At 37.4% G+C, this 21,185-nt stretch overlaps 9 protein-coding genes and 1 long non-coding RNA gene across 12 annotated transcripts; 6 read left to right on the forward strand and 4 right to left on the reverse strand.

Annotated features, from left to right (window-relative positions):
• Nucleotides 1-315, forward strand: LOC109582284 (uncharacterized). Its single transcript, XR_002185012.1, has 2 exons — nt 1-54; nt 104-315. It is a non-coding gene; the product is annotated as an uncharacterized LOC109582284 (long non-coding RNA).
• A 332-nt stretch (nt 316-647) lies between these two features.
• Nucleotides 648-2,876, forward strand: LOC109582277 (neurogenic locus notch homolog protein 1-like). The gene is made up of 9 exons (XM_019996935.1): nt 648-1,061; nt 1,195-1,371; nt 1,418-1,486; nt 1,639-1,737; nt 2,028-2,177; nt 2,250-2,354; nt 2,404-2,493; nt 2,548-2,668; nt 2,720-2,876. The coding sequence occupies exons 1-9, from the start codon at nt 683-685 to the stop codon at nt 2,790-2,792; spliced, it is 1,263 nt and encodes a 420-aa protein (XP_019852494.1). The 5' UTR covers nt 648-682; the 3' UTR covers nt 2,793-2,876.
• A 97-nt stretch (nt 2,877-2,973) lies between these two features.
• LOC100637293 (multiple epidermal growth factor-like domains protein 10) lies at nt 2,974-6,287 on the forward strand. The gene is made up of 9 exons (XM_003386844.3): nt 2,974-3,553; nt 3,913-4,089; nt 4,132-4,200; nt 4,252-4,326; nt 5,418-5,561; nt 5,629-5,721; nt 5,770-5,859; nt 5,905-6,025; nt 6,082-6,287. The coding sequence occupies exons 1-9, from the start codon at nt 3,157-3,159 to the stop codon at nt 6,149-6,151; spliced, it is 1,236 nt and encodes a 411-aa protein (XP_003386892.1). The 5' UTR covers nt 2,974-3,156; the 3' UTR covers nt 6,152-6,287.
• A 1,385-nt stretch (nt 6,288-7,672) lies between these two features.
• Nucleotides 7,673-8,750, reverse strand: LOC100633894 (dehydrogenase/reductase SDR family member 7-like). The gene has a single exon (XM_003386818.2). The coding sequence runs from the start codon at nt 8,722-8,724 to the stop codon at nt 7,810-7,812; it is 915 nt and encodes a 304-aa protein (XP_003386866.1). The 5' UTR covers nt 8,725-8,750; the 3' UTR covers nt 7,673-7,809.
• An 11-nt stretch (nt 8,751-8,761) lies between these two features.
• On the forward strand, nt 8,762-10,017 carry LOC109582278 (uncharacterized). 2 transcript variants are annotated; one of them, XM_019996940.1, is made up of 2 exons: nt 8,762-9,389; nt 9,515-9,849. In XM_019996940.1, the coding sequence occupies exons 1-2, from the start codon at nt 8,791-8,793 to the stop codon at nt 9,768-9,770; spliced, it is 855 nt and encodes a 284-aa protein (XP_019852499.1). In that variant the 5' UTR covers nt 8,762-8,790; the 3' UTR covers nt 9,771-9,849. The 2 variants fall into 2 exon arrangements, with proteins under 2 accessions (XP_019852499.1, XP_019852498.1); XM_019996939.1 differs by having other exon boundaries at nt 8,762-10,017.
• On the reverse strand, nt 9,833-12,222 carry LOC105312872 (evolutionarily conserved signaling intermediate in Toll pathway, mitochondrial-like). The gene is made up of 3 exons (XM_011405843.2): nt 11,454-12,222; nt 10,202-10,409; nt 9,833-10,143 (listed from the first exon to the last, which is right to left on the reverse strand). The coding sequence occupies exons 1-3, from the start codon at nt 12,126-12,128 to the stop codon at nt 9,944-9,946; spliced, it is 1,083 nt and encodes a 360-aa protein (XP_011404145.1). The 5' UTR covers nt 12,129-12,222; the 3' UTR covers nt 9,833-9,943.
• A 71-nt stretch (nt 12,223-12,293) lies between these two features.
• LOC100637417 (histone H3.3) lies at nt 12,294-13,330 on the forward strand. The gene is made up of 2 exons (XM_003386845.3): nt 12,294-12,703; nt 13,034-13,330. The coding sequence occupies exons 1-2, from the start codon at nt 12,422-12,424 to the stop codon at nt 13,160-13,162; spliced, it is 411 nt and encodes a 136-aa protein (XP_003386893.1). The 5' UTR covers nt 12,294-12,421; the 3' UTR covers nt 13,163-13,330.
• An 879-nt stretch (nt 13,331-14,209) lies between these two features.
• On the forward strand, nt 14,210-17,815 carry LOC100634021 (copine-9-like). 2 transcript variants are annotated; one of them, XM_019996936.1, is made up of 13 exons: nt 14,210-14,512; nt 14,575-14,764; nt 15,174-15,286; nt 15,358-15,452; nt 15,509-15,655; nt 15,819-15,917; nt 15,971-16,049; nt 16,142-16,372; nt 16,425-16,574; nt 16,627-16,737; nt 16,795-16,917; nt 16,965-17,073; nt 17,238-17,815. In XM_019996936.1, the coding sequence occupies exons 1-13, from the start codon at nt 14,345-14,347 to the stop codon at nt 17,711-17,713; spliced, it is 2,091 nt and encodes a 696-aa protein (XP_019852495.1). In that variant the 5' UTR covers nt 14,210-14,344; the 3' UTR covers nt 17,714-17,815. The 2 variants fall into 2 exon arrangements, with proteins under 2 accessions (XP_019852495.1, XP_011404146.2); XM_011405844.2 differs by having other exon boundaries at nt 14,214-14,512; nt 17,118-17,815.
• Nucleotides 17,738-19,952, reverse strand: LOC100634148 (zinc finger protein 598-like). Its single transcript, XM_019996937.1, has 4 exons — nt 19,664-19,952; nt 18,994-19,614; nt 18,771-18,937; nt 17,738-18,715 (listed from the first exon to the last, which is right to left on the reverse strand). Exons 1-4 carry the CDS (start codon nt 19,865-19,867, stop codon nt 17,827-17,829), a joined length of 1,881 nt encoding a protein of 626 aa, XP_019852496.1. The 5' UTR covers nt 19,868-19,952; the 3' UTR covers nt 17,738-17,826.
• A 66-nt stretch (nt 19,953-20,018) lies between these two features.
• On the reverse strand, nt 20,019-21,183 carry LOC100637544 (synaptogyrin-3-like). Its single transcript, XM_003386846.3, has 4 exons — nt 20,986-21,183; nt 20,731-20,934; nt 20,412-20,603; nt 20,019-20,309 (listed from the first exon to the last, which is right to left on the reverse strand). The coding sequence occupies exons 1-4, from the start codon at nt 21,094-21,096 to the stop codon at nt 20,127-20,129; spliced, it is 690 nt and encodes a 229-aa protein (XP_003386894.1). The 5' UTR covers nt 21,097-21,183; the 3' UTR covers nt 20,019-20,126.
• Nucleotides 21,184-21,185: the final 2 nt, after the last annotated feature.

Below are 21,185 nucleotides of genomic sequence, written 5' to 3' on the forward strand. Positions count from 1 at the left end.
TCATAAACGTTATCCTCATGTTGGAAAAGAAAAACGGCACAGAGATCCAACAAAGTAATCTATTTTATTTATAAGAATAACATTTTAATCATTTGATTGATAGGAAAGTTGTAATAGATGAAAACACAATCGAGAGCAAGTTTCGTTCTCAGTCAACTGTTAGATTTCGTTAAATTGAGTTCTATAACAATTTTAAGATGTTTAGTGTGTACCAGTATCTCTTTTTAGTGTGTGTCTTTTTTAGTGTGTATCTCTTTGTGTGTTTGTGTGCGTGTGAACAGGGCTCTGTTTTAATTTTAAATTTAAATTTTAAAACAAGTAACTGGGTATGGTACATTGTAAAAAAAATTTACGCAACACAAGGGTACATGCTTTTCAGTAAAAGTGACTTTATTCTTATTATAAATGAAGAGATATCAGTTTAGTTTCATGTCCATTAAGCTCTCTATACACCAGCCAACATGTTGCTAGCAACATTTGTGGTTACTTTGATCTTGAAATCAATATGTTGTTAAAAAAGAAATCAGTTCAATTTTTGCAACAAGTTGCTCAAAAGATCAAAGTAACCACAAATGTTGCTAGCAGCATGTTGCCTATTGTAGAGTTTGTTATTTAAGGAGTGTCACCTTCCGCTGTATCGTCAGTCTTTGTAGGCTCTACTGTGTACAGCAAACAGTCATCAATGCCAATAACGTATTCCTTACTCTTGTGTCTTCTTCTCTTGGTGTGTACCACCTCTGCCACTAGTCATGGAGAAGGAGAGAGTAGCAGTAATGGTTGTACAGTGTCTGATACCAGCTACCTAATATCTGCTATCAATTCAACTGAAGGATACAACCTCACTAGAGCAATCATCAACTGTCTAGAGTATTCAGATAATAGGAGTACACTCTCTTTTGGATCAATATCTTATGAAACTATGGCTGGTACTAATGGACGATACACTGTACAGTGTAACAGTGGATTATTATTATTATCTGTCAGTGATTTTTGGTTCAGCGAAGAGAGTTCTTCATGTTATGAATGTGTGGATGCTGAAGATTCTTGTGTATCAGGAACAGGTAGGAAAGCAAACAGATGCAGCATTATGTTATCTGGAAGCATAACCTAAAACAGATATAGTATTCAATGAGTTATTCATAACTATTAGAACATTTTTTATCATAGAATGTACCTTTATTCCTTCTCTGATAGATTGTCCACAGTATTGTGATCATTGTTTATCTGCTTCAGAGTGTTTGCACTGTACTTATGCAAGATATAAAGGACTGTGTCTTCCTAATACTAGCTGTCCTAATAATGGAGTCCCTAATCCTATGAATGGGAATGAATGTGAATGTACCCAAGAATTCAGTGGTGATAACTGTAGCGGTAATTACTGAATAGTGCTAGAATAACTATTATTATATTAAAATAGTTTGTGCATTAACTGAATGTGAGATTGGATACACTTTGAATAATCTTACCAACAGCTGCCAATGTGTCGGTGAGCAATACCTAGTTTTTTTGTGCATAGTATATTATGTTAGTCCACATGCATGCTGTGAACAATTTTTAATTGTCTTATGAATGCATTTAATACAATGATGGTTTATTTAACTGGCAAGTGTGAACTTATTGTGTTAACTTTTTCCATAGAATCATGTCCATCAGGTAGCACAGAGTTGTGTCAATCAGGTTGCAAATTCCTTGTTGATCCAAATTCAACAGTACCACAAAGTGTCATTGGATCACCAGGTAGATCTGTGATTTGTTTCCCATAAAATTTCTCGCATAGTGTCAGCAGCTTCTTGTTGGTAGATTTTAAAGTTGCTCAAAAACCTGGCCAAAAAGACGCTGTATTATAGTGCAGAGTATTTGTCAATAATGGCTAGGAGAGCGTTTTTGATTTTTATAGTTTATCTGATACATATACATAATACTGTGTTGTGTTACTCTAAAACCCAAGTGTGCTTTTTTTGCATGCTCACTTAGCATGCTTTGTGCAGCATCATTGTTTAGTTAAGTTAACATTTTATTTTGTATAGATGATGTAGGAGAAGGTGGAGGTCATCATAAGAGAGCAAGAGGAGGAGGAAACGACTCACATGGTACCAGTGATACTGATACTGATAGAGCATTCTGTGTACAGAGATGTTTAAATGATTGGGAACCTGATAGTAATGGTGTCTGTTATGGTAAGTCATGCAACTCCTGCTCATTGAATTACACTTAATCTCTCTCTTTCTTTGTATCTCTTCTTCATAAAGCCTGTGGTATAAGTTATTGTCTTGAATGTAATGCAAATAACGACTGCACAAAATGTCGAAGTGGTACACTACTCAAAACTGCAAGGCCTCAAAATCATTGTGTTGGTAATGCTTGCACTATGTTGTTATGATAATGGTAGCTATGTAATTTTAGGATTTTATGCTCTTATACGAGAATTAAATGAGGCACTACAAGAGGAAGAACATCATGAAGAAGAAATTTTGAAACAGCAACAGTTGGAATGTTAGTCACAATGATAGTTATACTATAATCACTAAATAATTTTTTACATGATAGTAATAGTGGCCCTTCCTATTTTCTGCTTTTTTCTGATAGCAAGCATCATAGTAGCAACTATATTAGCTCATAAACGTTATCCTCATGTTGAAGAAGAAAAGCGTTACAAAGACCCAACAAAGTAATCCATTTTATTTAAAAGTAATGAGGCATTGAATCGTTTTATTGGTAGGATAATTGTAATAAATAGAAACACACTTGAGAGTGGCAAGCTTCAGTCTCAGTCAACTGTTAGACAGCGTTAAAATGAATTCTATAAGAATTCTAGTCCACAGGCTTAGTATGTATCTCTATGATTATGTTTCTGTTTGTATTTAGTGACAATAGAGCTCATAATAATTTTTTTATTTTAAGTTCAAATTTTTAAATTCAAATTTTAAAATCTAAATAGATCTAACTGGGTGTGGTGTGGGCGTGGCATAAATTAATTTTATGTCTCACCACAACACGAGGGTAAATGCATTCCAGTAAAAGATTCTTTGGATGACTTTATTCTCATTACATGAAGAGATAACACTTCAGTTTCGCGTCCATTAGTTTGTTATTTAAGGAGTTTCGCCTTCCGCTTTGTTGTCAATCTTTATTTGTAAGCCCTACTGACGGTCATCAATGGCGTATTCCTTACTCTTGTGTCTCCTTCTCTTGGTGTGTACCGCCTCCGCCACTAGTCATGGAGAAGGAGAGAGTAGCAGTCATGGAGAAGGAGAGAGTAGCAGTAATGGTTGTACAGTGTCTGATACCAGCTACCTAATATCTGCTATCAATTCAACTGAAGGATACAACCTCACTAGAGCAATCATTAACTGTCTAGAGTATTCAGATAATAGGAGTACACTCTCTTTTGGATCAATATCTTATGAATCTATGACTGGTACTAATGGACGATACACTGTACAGTGTAACAGTGGATTATTATTATTATCTGTCAGTGTGTTTGGATTCAGAGAAGAGCGTTCTTCATGTTACGAATGTGTGGATGCTGAAGATCCTTGTGAACCAGGAACAGGTATGAGCACAGATCTAATCCATTATTGCTTTTGAAATTTTAATTTTGACACTGTATGACAATGATAAAATGATAGCATATCCTACATGTAACAATTATTAGACAAAGACCAACATGATGTATCTAGTCTTTATGTACATGTACTGAATAGGTCCTTATCTTATAAATCAAAAATGGGAAACTACTCATGTTGTTCTGTTTATGACTAGTCACTATATATGCCATATATGATACAATGGATAGTAAATAGAAATAATTATCACTGATTGAGTGTAAACAATGTAGTAGGGATGACATGAACGCACTAAATGAAATTAATCAAATTATGATAAATCTCTCTCTCTCTCTTTCTCTGATAGATTGTCCACAGTATTGTGATCATTGTTTACCAAATTCAGAGTGTTTACTTTGTACTTATGCACGATACAATGGACAGTGTCTTCCTAATGCTAACTGTCCTAATAATGGAACCCCTAATCCTATGAATGGGAATGAATGTGAATGTCCTCACAACTTTGGAGGCAGCAACTGCAGAGGTAAGTAGATTCTTATCATGATTATTTATTATTAATTTTTAGATTGTTTGCTAAATGTTACTGACTGTCAGAACGGATATCTATTAAATCAAGCAAGCTGTCGCTGTGAAGGTAAGAATTTTTTTGTATTGTGCATGAATTATTCTGTTTTTTTTTATGTAGCATGTCCCTCTGGTTATTATCAATTCCTTGTTGATCCAGAATCAAGAGTGCCAGAGAGTGTTGTTGGATCACCAGGTAATGAGCTGCTCCTTGGTCAATATTCATAGACTACAAGACAAATCCATTCTTTTCAAAAGGAAATTGCTTTCTTAACAATATTATGCTCATAACTCAAAAATTTTTTTCTTGGAATTAGCTCAAACTTCTACATGGCATAAATACATAATTATGTATCAGAAAGTGTAATAAAAATTGGGAGTGATTTTGGAACCATTTTCAGAAAAAACCATGAGCTTATATTGCTTTTTTTAAAAATTGGCCGATTTTTAAAAATGGCCGATTTTTAAAAATGGCCATAACTTGAAAAATATTTTTTGGAAACAGCTCAAGCTTTCTGTATAGCATAAGAACATCAATATGTATCAGAAAATGTAATAAAAATTTGGGGTGATTTTGGAGCCATTTTTCAGAAAAAACCATGAGCTATATAGCCGGTATTTTTCAAAAATTGGTCAAATTTTAAAAATGACCATAACTTGAAAAATGTTTGTCAAAAACAGCCCAAACTTGCTACATAGCATAAGGACATCAATGTGTATCAGAAAATGTAATAAATATTTGGGGTGATTTTGGAGCCATTTTTCAGAAAAAACCATGGGCTATATTCAAAAATTGGCCGATTTAAAAAATGACCATAACTTTAAAAATGTTTGTTAAAAACAGCCCAGACTTGCTACATAGCATAAGGACATTAATTTGAACCAAAAAAAATGTAATAAAAAATTGGGGTGATATTGGAGCCATTTTTTGAAAAAAACCATGGGCTATAGCCTTTGCTTTTTTTTCAGAAATTGGTGATTTTTTTAAATGGCCATAACTAAAAAAATACTTTTTAGACACAGCTCAAACTTGCTACAGAGCATAAGGACATCAATGTGTATCAGAAAATGTAATAAATATTTGGGGTGATTTTGGAGCCTTTTTTGAAAAAAATCCACAGGCTATAGCCTTTGCTTTTTTCAAAAATTAGTCAATTTTTTAAAATGCTTATAACTTTAAAATTTTTAGTTGGAAGCATAAGTACATTATATGTCACACAATAACATTTCTGTGTGATTTGGAGCCAATTTTTGTTAAAAATAGAATCTACTTTTACTTATAACTAGGTGAAGAAGAAGGCCATCACGAGAAGAAAAGAGCAACAGAATCAGAAGATTCACATGGTACCAGTGAGACTGATACTGATAGAACATTCTGTGTGCAGAATTGTTTGTATGGTTGGACACCTGACCCAAAAGGAGTTTGTTATGGTATAATTGCATTGCTTTACTATTTTACATACCACTTACAAGCTAATTTTTTCCTCTTTTTTTAAAGCTTGTGGTATGAGCTACTGTCTTAACTGTAGTGGAATTGGTCACTGTACAAGATGCCGTGATGGTACTTTAGTCTATAAAGATCACTGCATAGGTAATTGTGGATTTTCACAAGTAACTTGCTAATTTTCAATTTTTAAAGGATTTTATGAATACGTAGAAGAATTGAATCTTGAATTGGAGGAAGAGGAGGAAAGGGAAAAGCAGAAATTTAAGACGGAACAATTAGAATGTTAGTTGCAATAATTCAAACTATTATTGTATTTTTTTCTACTAGTACAAATAGCGCTGCCTCTTGTTTGCTTTTTCGTGATTGCAGCCTTTGTGTTAATAGCAGTATTTGCTCACTTCCGTTATCCTCATGTTGGGAAAGATAAACGTCACAGAGATCCATCAAAGTGAATGAATATTATTAGTTTTATAACCAGAGGATGCATTTTTATACTTTTTATAGGAGAGCTGATAACTATGAGGATACCATTGAGAGCAAGTTCCGACCTCAATCAACCGTTAGGTATCGTTGAGGAGGAACAATTTTAATCAGCAGCTGCAGTTAGTACACATTCAGCTTAGCAGTGGCTGTATGTGTCTGTTTTTAATAATTATTGTTCAGTAGTACTTCATACTTGTTTTCATAACTATGATACATTATAAAGCAAACAGGAAATAACGATAGATCTACTACGGTTATAATTGGGCACAAATGACATAATTACACCATAGGTAGTATCTATGATTACGCCAGTCAACTCCTACGGGATAAGACGGCGTCTTCTTTGTCTAGATAAAAAATAATGGATCATGCAAACGAGTCTGCACTTCTTTCTGATCGAGAAAAGTTCGTTATATTGGTGTCAATGTCTGCAGTAGGTGGTGCTGCAATCATTGTGTGCTCGATTGCACTGGCTATGGCTGCTTACTTTAAGCTTTTTGGGGACTTTTTCCACCGTCTGGCAATTTACCAAGTCCTTGCAGCTATGCTCTACTCTGTGGTATGTGTTCTACAAGTCGTATTCATCAATTATGAAAAAAATCCGTCTGTTTATCGTCCCATTTGTGTCATTGAAGGTTTCATGTTAGAGTACACAATGTGGATTAAATTAATGTTCACATTTTGCCTGACCTTCCATTTGTTTTTTTACTTGATCTGTACCCGTTGCCGTGAAAGAGATATTAATTTTAATCGAATTGAAAAGATATACATACTTGTATCTATGTTTGGGCCTTTGCTGTTTACTTGGATACCATTTGTTAGCATTAACTCAAGCGGAATCATTTATGGTTTGGCTGGAGCTTGGTGCTGGATACAAAACTGGCAGAATGATACTGCATCAGATAACCTACCTCAGGGAGAATATGAGCAGTACTTTCTTCTATATGGCCCTGCTCTCATTTGTCTGCTGTTGTCTGGTGTTGCTGTTGTAGTCATAATAATAACAATTATACGTCGAGCTTATAATTGTTGTGGCTACAGAGATAGCTGTTCAAACTGGGAGCAGATTGAAAGCAAGAATCATTTGAAAGTGATGCTGCCACTTGTGAGTTACCCAATATTATCTCTTCTTTTCTACATACCAGCATTCATAAATCGAGTAATTGGTTCTGCTTCTAAGCATCCAAATACCATTAGTTTTATGTGGAGTGCTATATCGCTACCATTGGTAGGGCTCTTGGCTGGGGTCTCTCTTATTATTCACATCATTATTCTGAAGTTTCCGAAAACACAAGGAAAAAGTGTGCATGAAGAAATCTTGGATTCCATAGATAAAGGAGAAAGAAAGAGATTGGTGCACTCGGGCAAAAAGCAAGGCTACAAAACTACAAGCCCATGAGCTCCTGAACTATAAAACAACATATTAAACTTTTAAACAAAGTATATAGTCTAGTTTTTATAGTAATGTATACGGACCTCGATGTGTAGTTTCACACCCTATTTTGATGTGTTTGTTATCTTTTTTGATTTTTGTGACAAGCCTAATACATGTATAAAAACTGATAGTTATCACAACCTTTACTATCTATTAGAGATAGTGAACAAAGCATGGTTGTTATAACGCCATATGTGAATAAGATAGTAATGTTATGAAGTTAATTATTATGAATTAAGCAACAATTAAATAACTGCAGCAAACAAAACAACTCAAAAGACACAACAGGCCATCGTAATACATTACATGCATTATTAGTTTTTACGACGATACATTTTCATCAAAAAATGAAAAAGTGACGGAGACCACTGTGACAAATACGTCATCAAGAGGTAAGGATGATGGCTGATCCATACCTCATGCAATCCATTAGAGACAGCAATGAGAATCAGCTCAGCACACCTCTCAACTTTCATCCCATTCTCAATCATAGGATCCTTCTTCCCATGGAGAGAGCCTCCAGGATTCATAGCATTCTCTGATACGGCTGTCTTCACGGGACCTGGACAAACATTAGTCACACATATATTTTTATCAAGCAGCTCAAGTCTCACAACATCCATCAAACCATTTAAGCCAAACTTTGACGCACAGTAATACGAACGGGTAGGAGCTCCAAATTTCCCAGAGATAGAGGAGACATTGACGACATGTCCCCCGCCCTGCTGTAACATGAACGTCTTAATGACACCCTTTGTTAAGAACGAAGTTCCCAATAGATCAACCTCCATTACTTTTCTGGCTGTATCTTCTTCAATATCGAGAAAAGTGCATCTCATTGAAATTCCAGCATTGTTGATGAGTATGTCAACTTTATCAAACAGAGATTGAACTTCTTTTGGGGCCCTCCTCACTGATTCTCTATCAGAAATATCTAAGTAATAAGCACGGGCATTCTCTGGATGAGCTAAACTCTTTAACAAAGCATTAAGTTTGTCCATTGATCTGGCAGAGAGAATCAGTTTAGCACCTTCAGTGGACAACTGACGACACAGCTCTTCTCCTATGCCACTGGAGGCTCCAGTCACCCAGACTACCTTGTCTTTAAAGAAATTCCTCTTTAAAGAGCATCTAAGGAGTGTTAGGTCAGCATCAGCTCTCAAAAACTTTATAAAAAGATACACAGTAAGAGCTATGAGCACAGAAACAACGATTGTCAATGCATCCATTTTAGCTTAGGTGAGAGCATGCCACACCCAGTGCAGTAGTCCCAATTTCCCAAATTGAAAATAAAAATGGGGGATTTAAGGGAAGATCGAGGGGAAGATCCAGTAGAAGACTGCTCTAGCAGTTCTAATTCTACCATGTCCACTCTGAGTAATGAAGAAAAATATCAGATATTGCTAGTTATGGGTACTGGGGGCATAGCTGCAGTCATCATTTGTACTGTTGCACTGGCAATGGCTCTGATGTTCAAGCTTCATCACTACTTTGTGCACAGGTTGGCAATTTATCAAGTACTGGCAGCTCTTTTTTTCGGATTTGTGTGTGTACTAGAAACTATATTCATCAATTATGATAAGAACCATAAAGTATATGCTCCACTCTGTGAGGTAACAGGATTTTTGCTAGAGTATGCTGTATGGGTGAAGCTTTTAATCATGTCTTGCTTGACATTTCATTTACTCTGCTTTTCTGTATGTTACACAAACTTCAATCGGCTTGAATACGCTTACATTTTAATATCAATTGTGATACCATTGTTATTTTCATGGATACCTTTTATTCATGGGGTCTATGGGCCAGCTGGAGCATGGTGCTGGATACAAAACTGGAAGAAAGATTGTGCTGATAACAAGCTGTCGGAGGGCGAAATTGAAGAATATGCCTTGTTGTACGGCCCTGCTTTTATCTGTTTGTCATTAGCCTCACTTTCTGTATTTGTCATTGTGATTGTACTAACTTGGCGTGCATATTGCCATCAGTCTAAAACTGACTCTTTTTCTGTTCCATTACTAGATTTAGGAGAAGCTCAAAAAAGAAAGAAGGCCTTGAGAGAAATCCTCCCTTTGGTATCTTATCCTATCCTGTTTATAATTTTCTTCACGCCGTCTTTTGTCAATCGAATAAAAGGTGCTATTATGAAGGATGCAAGTATGTCCAGCTTCATGTGGAGTGCAGCCACTACTCCTTGTTTAAGTCTTTTTGCTGGACTAGCTCTAATTGTGCATATTGGAATTTTAAAGTGTCAAAAGCAATATTTCAAAAATATTAGGCACTCAAATAATCGACCGTGTAAAGAGATACAATCACCTTATGTTGATATTAAAACAGATATTTTCACTTCTGAGACTGTAGCATCAACAAATGCTAGAAGCCAATGGATTATGCCAAATGAAAGTGACATTGATGACTAAAAGTTGTATTTTTTGTGTACATAAATGCATGTTACTCTAGTTGATGTGGTAATAATGCACTACTCTTGTTTAAAGTTTTGAGTTCAGAATAATAGTCTTCATTTAGTACTGTCACATCATACACAACAGTGGCAGCTTTTGTAAGAGGATATTCCTCTTGAAGTGTCTGTATCCACAGTGTTAAGCTCTCTTGTGTTGGAGGTTGACATAAACATACCCCAAGAATTATACCTAAAATAATTAGAATTATAATAAAATTGGAAGCATCTGGTTGATGTTTATAAATTACCATCAGGATTTTCACTATCATTAGTGCTTGTAGGCAACAAACGTAGAGAATAATAAAAGAGAGGCATTTTCTGGAGCCACATTAAATGAGGACCATCAACATGTAGTACAGTCTCTTCAGAGAAACTACTTGATTTCAAAAATGTCACCTGTTTCTTGCTACTAGCTGCTATTACAAAGGAATCAGTGTCACCTTCCCCCTCAGCTTCCTATACAAAATTACAAATACTAATGTATCCAGGGTTTCCCACAAAACATACTACTTGAGCTGCTGACAAGTATCTATGAACACAATTTTGGTCAGGATCAGCTCAAAGTTTTAATGCAACAGAAGAACATGCATGAGTATCAAAAAATTATAAAAATGAAAAATTCTCTTCTAGCAATTTTTGACAAAAATATCCTGTATATGAATCCTACTTAGCATTAGTAATAGTACTGTTAAAAAACTAATTTTAATCGGAACGAGCTTAAGCATTCTACCTGACATAAGTACATTAATACATGTACCAGTATGCATCAGAAAAAATTATAAAAAGGAAAATTTTCTCCTTTTAATTTTTGGCAAAATTTACTGTACTTTAGTACAGGGTCTTCGGCCAGATTTTTTAATAACTTTAAAAATTCATAAAAGATCCAAACTTGATCGGAATTAGCTCAAACTATATATGTAACATATAAGAACATGTATGTGTCAGAAAAAATTATAAAAATTAAAAATTTTCTTCTTTTCATTTTTGATGAAACTTGGGCAAATACCCTTTTATAATACAAGGTCTTGACCCAATTTTGGAACAACTTTAAAAATTCATAAAAACCTAAACTTGATCGGAATCAGCTCAAACTATATAAGCAACATAAGAACATTTATGTGTGCCAGAAAAATCATAAAAATTAAGAATTCCCCACTAGTCATTTTTGGCAAAATTTAGACAAATACCCTGTACAGGGACTTTGGTCTGATGTTTTAGCAAATATAAAAAATTCATTAAAATTCTGGTTTTGATCATTGATTTAAATCAATTCAAAGTTTCTACGTAACATATTAAGTGCATGTATATACACCAAAAAGTTATCAAAATAGGGAATTATCTCCTTTTCAATTTTCACGAAATTTAGCCAAAGACCAAGTACTACTATAGTACAGGGTCTTTGGCCAGATTTTTGAGCAACTTCAAAAATCTACTGACAAGATGTTGAATACTCTGCCAAAACCCTGTGGGAAACCCTAAATATATCATTGGTATCTTTACCTTTATGTTCCATACTTTACAGTCTTCTCCAGAAATCCTCTGCAACGCCATCTTACTGAGTGTGTATAAATCAGTAGGCATGTCTCCTTTAATGCGATAAGGATCAATATCTTCAAATTTATCAAACCAAAAGGCAATTCGTTCACACTTCTGTACAGGTAGACTGATTCTACTGAAGGTCTCACAAAGAATGGTGTAAGTCACATTGTCAGGACGTATGCCATTGTCTTCCATTTTTGAGAGGATTTCCAATGCAAGGTCTATCTGCGGATGAGGCTTGGGCCACAGGGTATCAAAGAAAGACTTATTATTGAAACGGCCTTTTGGGAATAGGTCTAAAAGCCTGTTGTACGAAAGGAGATCCTTTTGTAAACCAAACTCATCCATTCGAGATAGTCCCTCCTTAATGAATTTCATATGGCCGCTTCGATTCTTTTCCAGTGACATGTAAGACATAAGAGCTTCAGCAAATCTCTCCCTTACAGCCAAGCTCTGATCTTTTTTAGCTTCATCAAGGAGATGGCCATAAGATGAGGACTCTTGCGGCTCAAGATTTTTGCAGTCCTGAAAAGAAGTTTTTATTGTCCTTGCAAGCAGGAGCCTTGATGATAAATAATAATTTGAGAGGAGATATTTCTGGCTTGCTTTTCTTATGCACAAAGTAATGGACGCCATCTTTATTTTCGGATAATAAAAATAGATGGCATAACAATACGGTATTATTGACCTAGCGGATCACTTTGCCTTCATTATTTCGTCATCAATAAAATTTGCCATTGGCCAATCAAAATCGAGCAAATCACATGACCGTAACGTGATCTAACAGGAATGGGGTGGACTCCCAAATAAAAAGAAAAACTTGCATCAACAAAACTTTTATAACTTTTTCTTTCAAACTTGACTGGAAACCTTTTAGGCCTTTGGGCCTTCATTCAAAAACCCACTTCTTCTTTTCTTTATTCAGACTAATGGCTAGGACAAAACAGACTGCTCGTAAATCCACTGGAGGTAAGGCTCCTCGTAAACAGTTGGCTACCAAAGCTGCCAGGAAAAGTGCTCCTTCTACTGGCGGAGTAAAAAAACCACATCGTTACAGACCCGGTACTGTTGCTCTCCGTGAGATTCGTCGTTACCAGAAATCCACTGAATTGTTGATAAGGAAACTTCCTTTCCAGAGGCTTGTTCGTGAGATTGCTCAAGACTTTAAGACAGATTTGAGGTTTCAGAGTGCTGCCATTGGAGCTCTTCAAGTCAGTGGAACAAGATAACATGATACAACCAAGAGTCCATGGACTCTTGATACAACTAATTCACTGTTAATTAATATACCAAGACAATCTCAAATAAGCTTCCCATTCACACTAGTATTAATTAGACTATGTAATGTTAGACGGTGTGGCCATTTGGTTGTACACATGATAGACTGACTAGATTCATTTTTGGGTACGAGACCCTCTTTTGAATATTTATTTATAGGGATAGTGTATTGGCGTAGTGCCTGTTTATGTATATTGACACTTGTGTAATCTCCTGTTGTGCTAACGAGTCAATAATGTGATTTTCTTTAATTATTATTATAGGAGGCATCAGAGGCTTATCTTGTTGGTTTGTTTGAGGATACTAATCTCTGTGCTATTCATGCCAAACGTGTGACAATTATGCCCAAGGACATACAGCTTGCTCGTCGTATTCGTGGAGAAAGAGCTTGAAACTGAAGTACTTGCAGTTCATTGCAACTTTACCTTGCAGTTATAAATATTTTAAGTGTTATTCTGTCTTTGCCTTACCTTCTCAGTGAACATATTATAATTCTATTATTATTATAAAGTGCCATTTAAACTCATTTTTTCTTTGATTGATTTCTTTATTAGAAGAAACGTTATAATGAAGGGGGGAGTGTGGCTGGTGTTGTTATATGTGACAATCACTTCTGTTTGTTATTACACAGTACACGAGACACCTACGGTGCATGGCCTCGCCCCTATAGCTGCTATGGTGCATGCCCGCACTTCAATAACTGTTTGATTATCAGCATGAAGAGAGTCTGCTCAACACTAGCTTCCTACAGTTGCACTTGCTCTTGAATACCTGCAGAAGTAGCAGCACTGCAGCACATACATGCAAGCAGCTCCAGCCCCTCCCATACATGTAGATTGAAAGGTGTGGCATTCCATGAGTGGCAGCAAGAAGACCATGTGAGAAAGAAGCTTCACTTTTTCTTTACTAATCAGCAATATATGATAAACTTGCTGACAAAAAAAGTTGCTGCCTTTGTATGTTTGAGATAGTATAGGTACTTTAGTACCTATAACCCAGCAAGTTGTTGCTCTAGCGCTGCACAAACGAGTGACCTCAACAATTTCAAGTAAGTATAACTCTTCATCAAGTAAGATTTAGAGAAATCTGTTCATAATTTTTGAAGGCCATGTTCTAATCTACTGAAAAATGCTACCAGCTATCTCTAAAGTGCCAACACAACGGAACTTGGCCCAACTACTCGATTTTCTTACTTTGAAGCTTCTGTACCTAGCACTTGTATTTGAGCAACACAAAACAGTTAAGAAAGACTTTTCCACGTCAAAAAGAAAGATCTAGGAGCTTAGAACACGCTGTGCTAAAGTTATTGTTTATTAAAAACAAATTTCAGTTGTACAGAATGAATGAATGAATGAATGAATGACAGACACACACAACAACTACCTATACCTCGCGTAGGCGAGGCCAACAAGAGAAATGATGCAAATAGCCACTGTTGTCATGAGTGTTGTGCAACAATTTAATTAGGGCGTGGCTATTAATTTTATGGGCGTGTCTCGAAACAAGGGCACTCCTCCAATTCCAGAAAAGAATTCAGTTGCAACATTACATTAGCAAAAAAGCAGAACAGAGTCATGTCTGACGTGTACTCTAAAGTTGAACTGTCCATAGAATGCACTAACCTCAAGGACTTGGACACTTTCTCAAAGAGTGATCCAGCCGTATTCCTGTTTCAGAAGAAAGGCAGAGAATGGATCAAGCTGGGAAGAACAGAACTCATTGAGAACAATCTCAATCCAAAGGTAAAACTACTAATGAACCAAATGGATGCGTGTATGTGTGATATGACACTCTTTTCTTTTAGTTTGCAACAACTTTTACGCTCAAGTATCATTTTGAAGAGATCCAAGACCTCAAATTCATAGTCTATGACATTGACGACAAAAAGCATATTGATAATCCCAAGAACCAAGACATCATTGGAGAGATGACATGCACACTTGCTGACATTGTGGCAGCCGGTCAGCGCTACGAAAGAAAGCTGAGACACAAAGGTTACACATTAAAACCATTAATATGCTGTATATGTGATAAATGTGAGCCCTTTCAGAATGAGACCGTGCTTCTGGGAATTTATTATGCTTATGTTTGCATTTTGCAAGTTGGCAATGATACCTTTGAATGACGCTGTATGTAGCCCAACATGATGACATTTATCCATCAACAAGCAGTTCCTTTGTTATATAACACACTCTAGTATAGACAATACTGGTATGCCATGTGTCAAGTCTACCTAGAGGCTGTTAGCCTAAGTGTAATATCAGCTAGCACTGCAGTAGTAATCCAATTAGACTATTGTACTTATGGTGTTACACAAAGCTATTATTGCACTTCCTGTAGTGATAAATATGTCCATGTACTATGTACTTTCATTTCAAATGAGGTAATTGCATATTTCTGTAGGAGAGCCAAGAGGAGGAATACGCATAACAGTAGAAGAAGTTCAAGATTCAAAATTTGACGTCACGCTTCAACTAAGTGCCTCAAAGCTGGACAAGAAAGACTTCTTTGGAAAAGTATGTAACACCTCGTAACCATTTGGTATGCTTATGAATTATACACACAAATATGCATGTACCCACTGTAGTCTGATCCATTCTTTGTGATATCCAAAGTACAAGAAGGTGGCGAATTTACAGTTGTTTATAGATCAAATCCAATTATGAAGACGCTAAATCCAAAGTACTTCCTCATTTTATTATCAGTACATGTGCTCATTGTACTGTGTTTCATTAAAGGTGGCCTCGTTTCACCATTGGGTCTCAAAAGTTATGCAGTGGGGACTGGGACAGGACGCTAAAGATAACAGTCTCTGATTGGAACTCTGATGGTAGCGAGGATTTGATTGGGGAAGCTTTGTTTTCACTAAAAGACATCACCAAAAGGTACTTACCCACTGAAACTGATGCATTTTAGATAAGATGGTTTGTAAACTTGGTAGTGAAGATTCGGTATGAAGTGTTGACAAACATTTCAATGTTTATGTACAGTTTTCTTAAATATTATTATAATATTTTCTTCATTATTATCATTATTATTACTTTGCAGAGGAGGGTCAGTATCACAGGTTGAGCTCATCAATCCAGAGCTAAAGAAAAAGAAAAGTAAATACACTAATTCAGGAGTCATCCACTTTGGGTCTGTGTGGTGAGTGGTGACTGCCTTGTTGTTTTAGTAGTGGTAAATGTTTGTTTTAATAGTACTACACCAGTTCATAGTTTCATGGATTACATTAAGGGTGGTTGCCAAGTCAGTCTTATGGTTGCTATTGATTTTACGGTGAGTCAGTTAGAGCGAGAGAGAGCAGAGAAACTGCATGCGAAAGAAAGAGAGAAGAGATTTTTTAAATAATTTTTACCACTTTTTTGTAGGCATCGAATGGCAAACCTACTAATCCAACTTCTCTCCATTACAATGACCCACAGAGAGACAATGAATACGTTACTGCAATAAAGTCTGTGGCTAGTGTTCTGGTGCCATACGATACGGACCAGATGTTCCCAGTCTTTGGATTCGGTGCCAAATTCCGTCAAAATGGAGAAGTCTCGCACTGTTTTCCTCTAAATTTTAATCCACAAAACCCTGAAGTATATGGCCTAGAGGTTAGCCTCATTTGTATTTAATCTATTAATCTCTAAATAATAATATCTAAAGGGTATTCTTGGTTCCTACTGGTATGCCTTGAGTATGGTTGATCTTCATGGACCAACTAATTTCTCTTCGTTTCTTGACACTGCTAAGAAATATGCCTCCACTGGTGTGACTCAAGAGAGGCAGCAGTACTACATTCTGCTTGTTATAACAGTAAGTCCAATACATGGCCCCAAGACTGTTTTACATGTAGTCTTTATTATAGGATGGGGAGATCACTGATATGCAGAATACTATTGATAGGATTGTGGCTGCATCAACACTCCCTCTCTCTATTGTTATAGTTGGAGTCGGTGGTGCTAATTTTAGTAAAATGGTAAATAACAATGCATTTATAATTATATTAGCTATAATAAACAACCTGCTTTTGTAGGAGATACTTGATGCTGATGATAATCCTTTGGTTGATAAGTACAATAAGAAGATGGAACGTGATATTGTTCAGTTTGTACCACTCAGGGAGTACCAGTCTCGTGCTGGAGCTAACTTCTCTTTAGTAAGGAGCTACAATGATTGTCACTGAAGGATCTGTATTCTTAATAGGCCAAAGAGACTCTTGCTGAGATACCAGGACAGCTTCTTTCTTTTATGAGATCCAAAGGCATAAAACCAAACCCTCCACCTCTGAGAGCACAGCAGAGTTTTAGAGAAGGTAATGATCACAATATTTCGTAATTGAATGAGTATTTTATTAAGGAGGACCTGGACAAGCACCATATCCTAGTGGAGGGCCCGGACAAGCACCATATCCCACAGGGGGGCCCGGACAAGCACCATATCCCACAGGGGGGCCCGGACAAGCACCATATCCCACAGGAGGGCCTGGACAAGCACCATATCCTAGTGGAGGGCCCGGACAAGCACCATATCCCACAGGAGGGCCTGGACAAGCACCTTATCCCACAGGGGGCCCTGGACAAGCACCATATCCTACAGGGGGGCCTGGACAAGCACCGTATCCCACAGGAGGGCCCGGACAAGCACCATATCCCACAGGGGGGCCCGGACAAGCACCATATCCCACAGGGGGGCCCGGACAAGCACCGTATCCCACAGGAGGGCCTGGACAGGCCCCATATCCTACAGGGGGACCTGGACAGGCCCCATATCCTACAGGGGGACCTGGACAGGCCCCATATCCTACAGGGGGACCTGGACAAGCACCGTATCCCACAGGAGGGCCCGGAAAGGCCCCATATCCTACAGTGGGACCTGGACAGGCACCATATCCCACAGGGGGGCCTGGACAAGCACCATATCCCACAGGGGGGCCTGGACAAGCATCAAACTAATCAATTTTATATTAATAAACATTATTATTATTATAATTACAAATAGACAATAGTGACTTGATGATAAATAAACTTATAGCTAACATCACAGTTGTACATGTACAGTTTCATTTTTACTTCACGGCAACTTTAACATTCCAACCAGATAATGCTGTCACTGCATCAGGTCCCTTTGATCCAGTGTTCTGCAAGCTTGGAAACTCATCTTCAGTCAAACTCACTTTAGATCGCTGAGTGGCTGAATGCCATGGCCTAGAATCACTTAAATCAGCTTGTAGATGCTTAGCCTTTTTGTTTTTACTACGTAAAGATGGTGGTTGCTGTGTCACAGATAAACCAGGAGGTGGTTTAACTGCTCCTGGTGGAACTGTAGTAGGTTTCTTGTCTCTATCAAACAAAGAATGGAGTTCAGCTCTTTTTATAGGATCTGGTAAAGTCTCTACAAGTTGTAGTCCAAATTCAGTCCAAGCTGAACCAAATATATCAGAACAGTGTCCATAATAATCACTAGCTGTTAAATCCCCTAACAAATACTGACCACTCCATTTCCTAAAGTGATTTACTTTCTTCTTATTGTTTCCTAGAATTTTCTGTGCCATTTCAAAAATGTCAAACTCAGTTTTCAAATTAGAAGGCCCAGCAATGGGAGGGCTAGGATTAAAGCCAGGAGGTGGTTTAGATGCAGTAAGAGTGAGACCAGGTGGTGGTGCTACTGGAATAGATGAAAGAAGATGAGGAGGTGGAGATGGTTTGCTCTGTGTCTTTATATCAGTATCAAGTAATGGCCACTCATTAGGTGGTTCCTCTACACTAATCTTTACTGTACTGAAAGAGGGTAGGGATGTATTCCGTACTATAGGACAACTATTGGACAGTGGATGAGTGTCTTTGATCTGTTGATCAGGTGAGTTCTCTTCGCTGTTGCTCCTAGCTGAATTAGTGTCTTTCTTCTGTTCCGTAAGAGATAATGCTTTAGCTGTTTCTATGTCATCAATCTCTTTGCTGTAGAGTATAAAAGATGCGATTACATTATAACAATAATGATAGCTTATCATACCTGGATGTTCTCTTCTGTCTCGTGTGATGATACTGTCTCTGTGACACAGGAGGCATCCCTTCAACTTCCTCTGGAGCCTTACTATATACAAACCCAACATCAACTTGCCTCAACTGCTTGGCTTCAGCTTTACTCAATCCTTTGCAATGCTCCTTTGCTTTGTGTGCCTACAAATTGACAGACATGTACCTACATGCACTTTGATAATTAGCTTAGGGTATACCTGAAAGTCTAGCTTGGTCCTAAAAACTGTTGTGAATTTCTCATATCTGCAAGGACCCTCAGAGCAGAGGTAATGAGACTGACGGAAGTGAACCCTCAACTCAGCATAACTAGCATAATAATCCTGACTGCCATCAGCTTCACATATGTGACACCAGAAGTGCTTGTTCTTCAGATGAAAGAACAGCGTCTCCGTGTCTAAGAACCTCTCGTCACAAAACTGGCACAGGGGGTGTCCCTTGTAGGCAGAGTCATCAGGATCCCCCTCTCGGCGGTGTCGGGCCAGTTGTTCTCGTGTATACAATCGATACTCATGAGGGAATAGCTTAAGATTAGATACACATATGTCACACATGGACAAGTTATGATCTTTACGTAAATGATCCTGTAGCGATTTCATGTTCGTAAATCTCGGCCTTCCTATTTCATGTCCCCTCCCAATTCCTCCTTCATCCCTCTTGGTCCCTCCCCCTTCCTCACACTTGATGCACCGTGGGATCTTTAGGGACTCAAAGGCGGCATATAACTCACGGGACTCAAACAGGAATCCAGATTTTCGATCGTAAAGTTTCTTTTGTGAAGGAATTGAAACAAAAGACTGTCTCTTCTCAACAACAATTACCTATTAAATGATAATTTTGATTATTCATTATTACATAAAGCCTATTCACTTTCTCGTTGTTCTCTCTACAAACTGGGCACTCTTTGGTATCACAGAGGACCCTCAGTCGAGCGGCACAAGTGAGACAAATGTGATGATCGCAGGGAGAGATGACCCACTCTTTAGTTTCGTGACAACACAAAGAGCAGGCACTTTCCATGGAGAGTCTACGCTCAGTTTGAATCTTGAGAGTTTTTGGTAGTTTACTAGCCATTTATACGAGAAGATTGGCGAGAGGTTAAGCACTACAATAGCTGAAAAGAAAGAGACAAAGAGACTTAAAACTGCACCTGCCAGTAGTAGATTTTTTTATTTTTAATTGCTTAGCTTTGTTAGCCACGCCCTCCAATCATTGATCAATTACGTCATTACGTGTTACTAAATTTAACACAAGTTATTCTAAACACACCAGTACAATCAATTGCACCATAATAGTGTCACTTTGGACTTGGAGCAGTCAAAAAAACATTAATTTAATATTCAGGTGGAGTATAATTATCTCCTCCCTGAGGCATTTTCTTTTCTTCTTCATCGTCGTAATTTTCCGGAGCATCGTTGTCGCCCTCTTGGCCGGCAGCATTTAAGCCTCTACAATCACGATCAGTCCCTCTCAATATCCAAATGAGAAACAAGACATTGAAAACAATGATAGCAATCTGTGAAGGATTCAGAAAGAGAGAGGGAAAAGATAAAACAATGAAAACAAAAGTGTAATTTATTAACAAACACTCTTTCTTTTCACTTTCTGACTAGCATACCCAAAGTATAACTGAGAAGAATGAAAAGGTTATTGTTGCCCTGAGACAGTTTGTGACACTGGCAGAATAGTTAGATTTAAAAATATCCTCAGTTTTTCTGTACTGATCGGTTGTATAGCAGAAACAAACAAACCACAGAAAGCACCAAAACCCGTTCACAATTAAATCAAGGATAATGATACCAGTCTTTGCCTACATAATGTAACAAGAGAGATGAGACAACACTATAGACACACAAGACACTGTTGTACACAATTAAAATATACAAGTGTACCACCCACCTCAGCAATAGCTACACGCAAATAATTTTTTGACTCACTATTATGTATCCGGAAAAATCGACCACAACCATAGCAACATCCTTAAAAAGGAAAGCAATGCAAATGAGAAATGCTATGACACCAATTCCAATGGCATAGTTACAGGCCCCTGAACCATTATACAAGCAGGCACTATCACCAGCATTATTTTTTTTTACAATCCCTTTGTCTGACATGCAGCCAAAGACAATGATGGAGAAAAGCTACAAAATATTAATGAAAGCAATGAGGATTATTAGGATGACAAGGCTCACTATTCCAACGAGTCTCAGGTATATTAGAGGAGAGAGAGCAAACTCTTTGAGAAAGACCACGGGCTGCTCTGTCCTTATCTTCAGTGCTGCCGGAGATCCATTAAAATTCATTGCTAGTCACTCGTGAGTAAGGAACTATGGAAGGAGAGAGAAAGCGAGGGGAAAAGTGATTCTGATTTAGTCACACCTAGATCTACCAC

Source organism: Amphimedon queenslandica, unplaced genomic scaffold, assembly GCF_000090795.2.
Source record: "Amphimedon queenslandica unplaced genomic scaffold, v1.1 AMPQUscaffold_13392, whole genome shotgun sequence".
Classification (NCBI taxonomy): Eukaryota; Metazoa; Porifera; class Demospongiae; order Haplosclerida; family Niphatidae; genus Amphimedon; species Amphimedon queenslandica.